Source organism: Symphodus melops, assembly GCF_947650265.1.
Source record: "Symphodus melops genome assembly, chromosome: 15".
In the NCBI taxonomy this organism is placed as follows: Eukaryota; Metazoa; Chordata; class Actinopteri; order Labriformes; family Labridae; genus Symphodus; species Symphodus melops.
Window position 1 is genome coordinate 14,751,939 of NC_136705.1, and position 11,813 is coordinate 14,763,751.

The following is an 11,813-nucleotide window of genomic DNA, read 5'->3' on the forward strand; positions in this document are numbered from 1 at the left end:
GAATTTATGGAGCACACAGAAGCACTCGTATAGGAGATTGTTTCCCTCTGGAAATGGAGTAAAACACAACTTCTTCGGGAATATAAAAGCTACAACATTTTTTTGACAATTCTCTGCCGGATGTAAAACCTCAAACTGTACGTTGACTTCATTCCGCTGACTTTGTATCCCAGCTTGACAAACGCATAAGCCCTGATGAGCATTAACGCTTCCACAATCCAATAATGAGCCAATATGAACATGTGTTTAGCTACTTATTAATGTCCTTATCCGTAATCGGATGGAGAGACACACATCACGGGGACGAGGTATAACAAATTGAATACTGTATTTGATTTAGAAATGTATGGTACATTAACATAATAACCACGCAAGAAAAGAAACACTGAATAATGTAAATAAGCGCTTTGGGCGACCCTTGGGCGGCAAAGAGGAGAAGAAGAGGGGGCAGCCTGCACTTGAGTAAATGTAGTAATAACAAGCTCTTCCACTTTTCATATTTTACTTCTGAATGGCAACATGTGTCAATTGAACGACCCCCCAAAAACAACAAAAACGCCTAGAGCACTTGAGTTGTAAGTTTTGACAAATATTTTATGTAGGAACACCAAGTCAAGAAAAGTGAAGGAGGGATAGAAAAGAGGATGAGACGAGAGGGGAGAGAGCAATAATTATGTACAAGCAATATTTCTACACGTATATTACAGACTGGGAGAATGATCGCATTATTTGAGATATACATAATTCAATATAAAATTTTGAAAATAAAAATCTGATACAGTCATAAACGACATTTTTTTGACCATGAACCCCACACAGGCAGTGACAGAAGTGTATTTAAAAAGGTGCTTACGACTTAAAATGATTGTCTGATGAACACAAAGTAAAAAAAAAAAAAAAAAAAAAAAAAAAAAGGATTGCATCTTGTCTGCGTGGCATCATCATCACTTGGACTTAAAACGGAGATGGGTGGAGGAAAAAAGCGACGACACCAAGGCGATCTGTTTTATTCCCTCTGATCGATGTTCTTGATGGAAAATCTTGCATTCAGGTTATTTCCCTGATTACAAATCAAAAATAAAAAAAAAAGACATCATGCAAGTAGTCTAGTAGTAGAGGTGGTGTTGGTGGTGTGGGGATATGAAGAGGAGGGGGAGGCGTGGGTCCTTTGAAAGCGCTTTTAATAAAAAAAAAAAAAGACGTGCTTTTATCTCTTTTATTTTAATATTTATATCAATCGGTCCTTTTTTTCATCCGCGATATTTCATAAGTCTTTTTTTCTTCCTCTCAGGTCCATTTTCCCTGTAAATATTTCTCTTTTTGTGTTTGTTTTTGTGTTATTTTCTCCTTTCCTCCGTATCATACATCGCACTCCGAGTCACTTGATGTGACCGACAGGATGGACGTCCCAGTATCGACTCGCTCTGTCATACTGGAAACGCTGGTGGTGGGACTGGCTGCAGTCGAAGGCGACTCCGCCGAGCTGTGAGGGGTGAGACCGGCCTCTGAGAGCGACCTCATACCGCTCGGTCCTATTGCTTGGTGCTGGAGCCTGGGAGAAAGAAAAGAAGCGAGAAGTAGGAGGAGGGAATGAGGGGGAAAAGAAGAAGAAGAAAAAAAGAGAGAAATGGCAATTAGACCTGAGAATGTCCCCCCTCACCCTCCTCCTCCTCGTGCAAAATAGGGGTTCAAACTCGCCTTTTCTTTCCCCCTGCCGGCCCCAGCCATGCATGCATGCTTTTATCAAATAGCCAGCTTTCAGGGGGACAAAACACAGCACTATTTAGACGGCTAAATGTTGGAAGAAATGTAATGGAGTTTTGTTTTGTTTTTCCTGCAAAAGTACGCACAATGAACGCACAAGTCAGCAACCTGGAATCTAAATTACAAGTCACATCAATACGAGAACAATAAGCTTTAACCCAACTTGATTTTTTTTTCTTATAAGAGCAGTTACATGACCTTTTTAGAAGAAGACTTTAGCTGTTTATTTCTGGACTGTTTTGAGCTGCATTTGCTCTACTTTTATCATTGTTTTCCTCACTGAACGATTTCATTTCTGTCAAAAATCCCCGTGACCCTGCAGATTCGGAAAACAAATTATTATCGTTTATTCAAAAATAATATCGGCCTTTGTCCATGTGCAGAATGTCACTATGATTCAACTCACATATTTTTAGTCTGATTGAAGTGGAAGTGTGTGAATGAGTGACGTGGAGCTCCAGGTTTACTTCAATCATCCTAAATGATTATCTCCAATCCACTCACGGTAATAACTCGATCACGACGGGATAATGTCAGGCTGGAAATATATCTCTTCATTTAGTAAAAAGATTAGAATAGTATTCATATGGCTAAGTCCTCTCCGTTTTATTTTCTAATCAATTATAGCATTTCAATGGAATGATACCACTCTCAATGCAGCCTATGTGGTGCAAATGCTATTTTTACGCATGCTCATTTTAGTCAAGCAATATCAGATATATCTGTATTATCCTTGAAGATAATCTTCATCAAACATTCTAGGTAACATGTGATTTTGAAATTATAAAAGCCTTGTACGGCATGATACATGATGAGTCTATGCGTTGTGTAGCTGAAATAAAACATAGCATTGCTTAAATATTTTAAATATTTCTTTATGAAAAATAATATTTGCAGTGTATTACAATTTCAAGATATTCAAACGAGCAGAGACATTTTAGTTTTGTCCAAATACAAGTAGTAAATAAAATCCACTCCAGTTTAAGCCATGCTTTAAACTGTGGAAAAAATATAAAGAAAGTGTATCTTTAATAATGATTTATGTTGATTTTTACATCGTATTCATTTGTATGCACGTCTTTCTATGAATGTGTTACAATGATGTTAAAAAATATATCTGAAACTCTCTTTATCTTTTATTTCTACACTTTCACTCCTAAGAGACAAAACAAGCTGTGCATACTCTGCAACTCCTATGCTGTGCTGTTTTGTTTGTGATTGTGTTACATTTTTATTATTTAAATCGGAGTTATTTAAGCATCAAAGCATGTGAGTTTCAACATAACATGAGTTTGTTATTTTCTTATAATTCGAAATACAAATGGACAGACCCGCAAAGTCACATTTCCTGTCAAGCGAAACGTTTAACAAGCTTTTATATAAAAATAATAAAACATTATATTTTTTGAAGACAGCTGTGGAGGTTTAGTACAGCGTCAACAGTCTTGTCTATGTTCGTCTTATTTTCACATCATAACAAAAATGTCGGCGCAGTTTGCTCCCTCCCCCTGCAGACCGACTCGTCTTTTCCCTAGACAGTCTCTGTCTGTAAACACAACTATATGTTTTGTTTTTAAAACTCAACTTCTAATCTTTCTTTAAGGGAACTTTCCAACATTATTGCGTATCGGCTGTATGGATTAAAACAAAAAAAAAAGCACCAACCTGTTTTTGGCCGCCGCAGCTCTGTCTCGTTGCCTCCGGTTTTTAAACCAGTTTCCGACCTGTGTAGGAGTGAGTCCAGTGGCTTGAGCCAGTTCCCTTTTCTTGCTTGGGTTTGGATATGGGTCCTGAAGGTACCACTCCCTCAGCAGACTTCGTGTCCGCTCTTTGAAACAGTGCGTCTTCTGCTCACCGTCCCAGATGGTCCTAGGCAGCGGAAACTTCTTCCGCACCCGGTACTTATCGACCGGTCCGAGGGGACGTCCTCGGAGCTTCTCGGCCTCCTGGTAGTGCGCTTCTAACCACATGGCCTGTAGTTTGCCGTGTGAGTCCTTGGTGAACTTGTGGTTCTCCAGGATATGGTACAGGTCTCTAAAATTTCCCGTGTGGAACGCCACCACGGCCCGGGCGCGCAGGATGGACTCGTGTTTGTTGATCGCTTCACACGCTCCCGGAGCCACTGGCAGGGACCAGAGGAAGCGGCCCAGCCGTTCGATGTCCCCGGTCTCCTCCAGCGTCTCGCAGACGCTCGCCACCTGCTCCGGGGAGAAGTTGAGAGTCGGTAGCTGAAACATGGACAAGTCTTCTGGAGACCTGGTGGTGGGAGCGCTGTTCGCCAGGAGCAGAGGGCGATCAGCGAAGTTTGGCAGGAAGAAATGGGAGGGATAAAGCTCTAAAGGCGATCTGAAAACCATGGAAATGACCTGAGAGAAAAGAAAATTAACGAGAAAAGGGAAAAACCGAAAAAACACGGCCAGTAAAAAAGATTGAATGATTCAATGGCTATCGCCTAATGACACCAGCCTCATAATATCTCCCCCCTAAATCCGCCGTTGAGTGTAGCATTGAAACATTTTGTTTCCCTTTTCTATTGGTCTTCTTGGTGTCGTTGTAGCGTTGTCATGGCAGCCCTGCCAATCACTGTCAAGCGTGCCAATCATTAGCCAGTACGTAGCGCGAGGCTTTCACCACTTGTGAAGCACGCACGGGGGGTTATCAGAGTCTCCGATCTCCACAGCAACCCTCCCACCGCACCGCGCGCATCAGGCACAAGCCAATGCTCGCCTATCTGCTGAATGGAATGAGCAATTAGAGGGTGGAATATTATTGCGATCTTAACGAGGCTCGTTAAAGCTAAAGAAGATATGTAGACTGGAGATGCTTAGCAAAGCCGGGGTGGGAGGGAGGGAAGCAGAGGGAGCTTTAAAGGGGTGACAAATGGACAACCAATGACTGCAACTCCGGAATACACGTTCGAATCAAAGCGAGTCAATTTGCACATTGTTTTCGTTTTCCTTAGTCCGCTTTTTCTGATCGTATTTATCAGTTTATTCATTTTTGTCTGAGAAAAGGGGAGGCGTTATGGGTTTTTCCTTCTCATGTATCTTATCACTTTCTATTTTCTTATTTCCAAAATTTCAATTAATGAATTTTTTCATAGAATCTGTTGGCTTTGACCGGATCCGTCAATGTTTTTTTTAACTGCAAGTTCGCATCTTTATAATTTGGTCGGAGCATGATTTGCTTGTGTGATGGGTGCAGGTCCGGTTGCGGGCTGCCGTGTGATGCCGCTCCCCCTCCTGCTGTCCCCGGCCTCGCCTCTGGGACGCTGGGTGCAGCCCTGGCCCCCTGCCCGCTGCCTCCTCTTCTACCAACACAATGTATTGTTCCAAATGAATATCGATGCGGCTTTCTGTTGATCAAACAAAGGTCACGGCGTTTTAGTTTGAAAACTAATTTGCCAAAGGCATCACCCTCTTAATGCCACCCGTTTATCACGGGGGTCTGTGTTAGTCCAACCCTCTAATTAATACCATTAGTATAGGAATTACAATCAAATGGCAACATGAAAGCTTCTTGGGGACATAAAAGCAGTTTTCATGTATTTGATCTACTGGTAAGGACACGATCCATGTCCACATCCAGTCACAGGATTCGGCTTATAGCAGTAGCCGCGGCGGTGTGATTTTCATGTTTATGGCTAAAACGGCTTCATATTTAGACAGGGCTTAAAGGGTGTTAAAATAGTGTGAGTTCACTCTAACACGAACAGTGCTCACATTGTGAAAGGACCGTGTACAAGGCGTAGCATCTAGACTCTACTTAATCCGCCCTCAATAAAGCTGACATAATGATCCTAAGCCGCCTTTCTACAAAATCATTCAGGAATTCAAAACTTTTCCTTCTTTCTCTCTCTCAGATTTGCACATTCTCCGGGCCGAAAGACCACCAACTTCAAGCCTGCAGGGACAGTAAGTAGACCAGATCCACATGCATGTAGAGCCAATGCCACCATTTACGCGTATCACCTTAGATTACATACTGAACCTAATGCTGGCGTAATTACGCACGTTTGGGCACTTTTACGCATCAACGTTTTGGATACAAACGCTATCTTTAATTCCAGCATAGGCGCGTGCACGCATACAGCGCTAGTGTATGTGATACAGAGCAGGGGTGGTGCACGTCTATCGTGTGTGTCTGTGAGAGAGAGAGAGAGAGAGAGAGAGAGAGAGAGAGAGAGAGAGAGAGAGAGAGAGAGAGGGAAAAGAATGGGTGGGTGGGTGGGTACAGCGGTATCTGGCATCAAACCTTTCCACTGCGCTGCTGTTCGAACCTCAGGAGAAGTAATTCCAAGTGGCACTTGAATTGGTCCCATTGGAAAGCGCTGTGGACTGGAAGTAAAGTCAGGTATTTTCATGCTGGTGTTAAAACTAACCTCCTAGCCTACACCCACACCTTTCTCTCTCCCTCTATCCCTCCAACACGCACGCGCGCGCGCACACACACACACACACACACACACACACACACACACACACACACACACACAAGCACGCACGACTCCAACATTATGTTGGGAGTGCACGCTTAGCAGCAGCACTCCGAATATGCAAAGCCTGCCCGGGTTCCACGGTGCACCAATTTAGGTGATAACCATTCAAGCTGAGGCTGCAGGTATTATCCAGCATAATGTTTTGGAGGGAGAAGCCCTCGCAGGCAATTCGGAAATCACTCCGAAGAGACTAGATGTTGAAATGTAAAACCTGAATAGGGATTGAGGGGGAAAAGCCATTGGTAATTCACATTCTTCTACATGGCTTTTGTTTACGTTAAGCATGTAATTAACACCCCCCAAACAAGTTTATTCACCTGCCCTAATTGTGTGTTTATCCGAGGGCTTGCTTGAATGTTCGAAGCAGCGGGGGACAGAAGAGCTGAATGCACATGGAGTATTTAACGTCTTCTGCGTTTACTTACAGCCTAAACCTTCAGACACGACAACACAAACAGCATTCTGCACTCTAAATCACCCATAATAGGTTGGTCAAGCAGAGAAGCACTTTTTCCACCGCCACATCTCTTCCTGTATACGCTATATCTGTGAATTTGTTTTACTGTAAAGTGAAGTTTTTCTCGGAACTTTCTTATAAAGAAGTTTTTTGTTGTTGTTGAAGATATCGGACGAGTCTTTCTCAGCAACAGGGCAGTTGCAACAAACAGTGACGCTAACATGTTAATTGCCATTCTGGTTAATTGCAAATTAGCCAGTTATTTTCATTATCAGTCTGTTCCCATAAGGGCAGCAAATAAACAAAAGCTAATGTTACGTCATGTAGTGAAGAGAGAGGGAGAGAGAGAGAGAGGGAGAGAGAGAGAGAGAGAGGGAGAGAGAGAGAGAGAGCGAAAGAGAGAGAGAGAGAGAGAGAGAGAGAGAGAGAGAGAGAGAGAGAGAGAGAGAGGGGACCGGATGGGAGAAAGAAAGAAAAAGGTGTTGACTGCAAAAGGTAAGAGGGAAAGAGAAAGAAGGCACGAGAGAAAGGGCGAGAGTCTTGTTTTATTTTATTCGCTCCCTCGTTGACCCCCGCTTTGGCAGAGGCTGGACGGAAAAGGCAGCATACCCCTCCCTGGCAAACATAGGAGAGCTTCGTGTGCCTGCTGCTCCATCCCGAATTCATCAGGATTCATCCTAACAAAACGCAGGAGAACACTTGAGCAATGACGGGTACGTATAAAAGCAAATCACAATTTTCATTTTGTTGCTGCTGCTTAGTTTAGAGTTTTGTATGCATACACGTGCTTTTATTTTTGTGCTGATTGGTTCTTCTAGTTATCAGTAAAAAGTCAAAGAATTCACGACATTTATTTTTAAATTATCTGGAAATTCAGCGATTGAGTTTTCTTACTAAAACAGAGAATTGCCTTTTCTTATTTCGCTTCATTTTTCACCTTCCTCCTCTTCTTCGTTCCCCGCAGAGCTGTGTGCAGGCAGTGCACAGACTGCCACTGGAGCAGGGCTTGACGGGACACTGGTTCGCTGCTATTTCACTGGTCAGTTTGAGACAAATTAGGATGGAAATCTGACCGCTGCTCCTGTACGTGTTGTCGGTTCCGTCAACGTTGTTGCAAATGTTAAGGGAACTAGATGACCAAGCCTACTTAGATGAATACATTATTGGATACTTTTAGAATTTTAAATAAATGGTACAGGGAATGTTTGTTTACAAGAAGAGGTAGGCTATATGCTTCTTTCAGACGTCTTACATTATACATCTTTTTCGAATTGTATTGTTCATTTGTATCCACCGAATGAATGTGGGGTGCTGCCGGGACGGGGCGCAAAATCCCCTCTGTTCCGTGGTGACCATACCAGAGTGCATAAACTATACACTGTGAAAAAAATGTCTCAAAGTAAAAAGCAATTTCATGTAGCGCTTGAAAGTTGGTTTTGAAAATGCAAAATTGTTGTACATAATATGAAAAATGTCAGATGCAATTATTATGTCCATCACACATTTAATGATTATGTTCTAAATCATATTATACACATATTTATTTATTTATTTTAAGTAGCTTAGATGCGTACTTGTATTTATGTAAGACAAAAAAACAATTGGTAACATGTCATAAATGTATTGGCGTTTTGGTGTCACAATGATCAAATAAGTATTGAGTGATTAGATTTTTTTTCCCCTTCGGCTATCAGATATGCCCATGCCTTGCTGTCTTCCCAATATCCATTTTTATTTTTTCCAGACCTTTGGCTAGAATTACGCACGGTATTCTGGTATGATTTACCTGATTGTTTGAGTAGACTGCTGTACCTGTAAACTGTCACAGCTGCCATCAGATTATAGTAACAGGTGTAAAAGGTCTCATCCATCCTTTTCAGGAGGAGGAAAAAGTAAATCGAAGAAACACAAATTTGAAGGAGTTGTCATTCTGATCGGCGAAGTGGTGCCATATATTTTTTTATAGCAAAGCTTGTACAAAAGTTATTAACACATCTCTCCCCTTCTCTCTCTCTCTCTCTCTCTCTCTCTCTCTCTCTCTCTCTCTCTCTCTCTCTCTCTCTCTCTCTCACCCTTTCGATCCTCTCCTTTATTGTTTTTATTGTGTGGTCTCATTAGGGGGACTTCCTGGCAGGGCTGGGAGCTTGTATCGGAGCTGTCCAATCAGTGTATTTACACGGGTTGTTAGCGACAGTTAATGAGGGCTCCTCCCCGGGCCGGTAGAGAAAGGCGCCTCAACATTAAGATTTACCTTGTGTCAACTCGTTACTTCTAATGAACCTCCATGCAAAAGCCCTCTCGGACTCAATGGAGCCGCGCGCCCGGATCTTGTGTGTGAGACCCTGGAAGAGTGGAGCTACAGGCCGGACTCCCTCTCCTCCCTTTCTTCCGCTCACTCAGGGAGACTTTTTCTCTGCAGGTCCGGGGCTCCGTAACGCATGCGTGTGTGTTTCCTTAGTGTCGATGTGTGTGTGCGTGCGTGAGTGTGTGCGTGTGTCAGAGGTGGGTGGTGCCTGTAGCCCACTTTTTTTAGTAAAGTGACGCTTGCAACAGTGGCCTCTCGTTGTAATAATTGCACAATAACATACGGTTAAATTAAGCTGTAAATGAACAGTCTGCAACTTACAGACCTAAAAGCAAATGTATTAATCTTGTAAATGTGTTTAAAAAGTTATTCTTATTCAATTAACGTTTTGTCAGAGAGAGAGAGAGAAAAATAAGTGTGTTAGTGTTGGCGTGTCTGCATCACAAACCTGCTGTCTTCTTTTGTCAGGGTGAATGAAGCTTGGCATGTCAGCTTATTGCCTCTGCAGAAGTGAGTTCATTTATAATCACTCTCTAAATCTCCAACCCAGAGAATCTATAGCCTTGCTCAGCTCAGGCTCTGGCCCCTCCGTCCACCCTCGTCTGGCCCCCAGTTGCGGCTTGTTGAGCCGCATCAGCAACACATCACTGACCCTCAATTCAGGTACAAACTAGAGGAGTTCGGCGAATCCCTGAAGTAGAGTCCCCTCTTACACTTCTAACCCACAGAGACGACATTTAAAATTCAATTAGGCTCGTATTTCTCCCCTCCCCAAAGAAAGTCATCATTACCGAAACAGGTGGCTTGACCAAATTAGATGATCGCTCCCTGGCTTCCTGACGTCATACACATTTAAGCGTTTTATAAAATTAAGGGGATAGGGCCTACTTTTATTCTCATAAAGCCACCCTTTACCTCCATGTTCTGAGTGAAATGATGGACACATCGATCGCACACTTTCTTAAGTAGTCTCCTCTACCCTCAGTTTAACGAGCAGTCGCCTTATCCCCGTGTTAAAGAGATGCTGCAGGGTGACACATAGCAGCAGCAGCGCTGGAGGAGGCCGTGTGCTCACTCTTCCAGGTATCTGGCTTGATTTGGAGACGAAGGCAGAGATGGAGAAATAAGTAGGCCTATAATTGGTGCATATCAGATGCATTGCCCCGAGCTTTACATATGATGCCCACCTTTCAGTCCCCGAAGAACCTTAAGAGCAAAACAAGACTTCTCAACCTCCACAGCTCAGCTCAGCTCCTGATTATTTTGCCAACCATACACCTTCTGGAGAATCGCTGTGTATCAGTCATTTATCTGTATGTGTGGGCCAAAAAGTGCACTCGGGTCTCTGGAGAGCTTTGGTCAGATAGTTACAAAAGCACAAATGTTTCTGTGGGTAAATATGACTGTTTTGAAGCTGACTGTCAGGACTGATTAAGCGCTTAGATCTAGATGGAGCTGTGGCCCTTCAGCCCGGTGTCACCGAGGCTGACAAGCTGTAATTACTGTGGCTGACATATAACTCTCAGAGCTTACTAATGTGTGAAGTGCAGATATGACAGAATGCAAAGAGGCAAGGCCACACAACTCTTTGGCCATGTAGTCCCTCTTAACCTAGCTTCAGATGCTGCTGGGCTGGCCAAGTGTTCCTCCCTGACCCTTACCATTTTAACATTTCAGAAGTGTAACAGCCTTTTATTTATGAGCTAGTGATATGCAAGTTGAGATCATAAGGCTGCGTGTGAATAAAATGATCATGCTGCCATACACACAAACAGAACAGTAGTCAACTACAAGTGATGGAAGAATTGTCGAAAAGAAAAGCATCTATTTTCACACTGTCTGCAAGACATAGCCATTGTTACTTTACGGTTAAATGTTTTATAAAAATGTATTGGAGCGTCTTAGACAATGTGAGGTTCACATGTCTATACGAAGTTGTAATAGGCGACCAGCTTCACCTCCACCTGGCACCATTTCATCGAATGCATCGTTTCTAAACAACATTCAGCATTATAACTTGCTAACAAAATACATTTGCCCATGAAGTGATAGAATACTTCCTCCATTATAAGCTATATAATGTGCAAAATACTCAAAATGATCAAATAAGTTGCTATTAAGGACATATCATAACCCTTTTCCACCTTTTCAAACAGTCCCCTGTGATCTAAATGAAACATATGTGCTGTGCTTTGGTCAAAATATAACATGAATCAAGCACCAGAGGAGGTTTGTGACCCTGTATAAACCAGCTCTCTCAGAATGCTGCATGTTGGTGTGTGTGTGTGTGTGTGTGTGTGTGTGTGTGTGTGTGTGTGTGTGTGTGTGTGTGTGTGTGTGTGTGTGTGTGTGTGTGTGTGTGTGTGTCCCAGTAGACATCACTGTTTCATTAAAAAAAAAATATTTGTACACTATAGTCTGGGGGGAGGTCGCTTTGAATCAACAGACTGAGACAAAATAGTGTGAAAGCATGGCCGAAAATAGAAATTTTTCCTGTGCAAAAGTTTTGATCTGGGAGGGGTGGAGTCCATGGGTTCTAATTTTACCAGAATCCCACAGTGACGTCACAAGGAGAGAGGAGAAATCCTCCCCTCTCCAACCAGCTCAGGAGTTCCTGAGCTGGCACTCCTTAGCTGGTATAAGCTCCCTCACTCTGACATCTCTAGGATCCTGTTTTTGCATTTGTACTGTATATCAGCCTGTATGTGTTGCATGATTCACAGAGTGTAAATAACCTAATCTCCCTTCAGAGATCAATAAAGTAAATCTTCTTATCTCGTGTATAACTG

At 42.7% G+C, this 11,813-nt stretch overlaps 1 protein-coding gene and 1 long non-coding RNA gene across 3 annotated transcripts; one reads left to right on the top strand and one right to left on the bottom strand.

Moving 5' to 3' along the window:
• Nucleotides 1-991: 991 nt before the first annotated feature.
• six3a (SIX homeobox 3a) lies at nt 992-4,423 on the bottom strand. The gene is made up of 2 exons (XM_079363407.1): nt 3,430-4,423; nt 992-1,552 (listed from the first exon to the last, which is right to left on the bottom strand). The coding sequence occupies exons 1-2, from the start codon at nt 4,119-4,121 to the stop codon at nt 1,360-1,362; spliced, it is 885 nt and encodes a 294-aa protein (XP_079219533.1). The 5' UTR covers nt 4,122-4,423; the 3' UTR covers nt 992-1,359.
• A 2,641-nt stretch (nt 4,424-7,064) lies between these two features.
• LOC306835600 lies at nt 7,065-11,553 on the top strand. Of its 2 annotated transcripts, XR_013780673.1 has the most exons (4): nt 7,065-7,432; nt 7,684-7,758; nt 8,838-11,319; nt 11,400-11,553. It is a non-coding gene; the product is annotated as an uncharacterized lncRNA (long non-coding RNA). The 2 variants fall into 2 exon arrangements; XR_013780674.1 differs by having other exon boundaries at nt 8,838-11,400.
• Nucleotides 11,554-11,813: the final 260 nt, after the last annotated feature.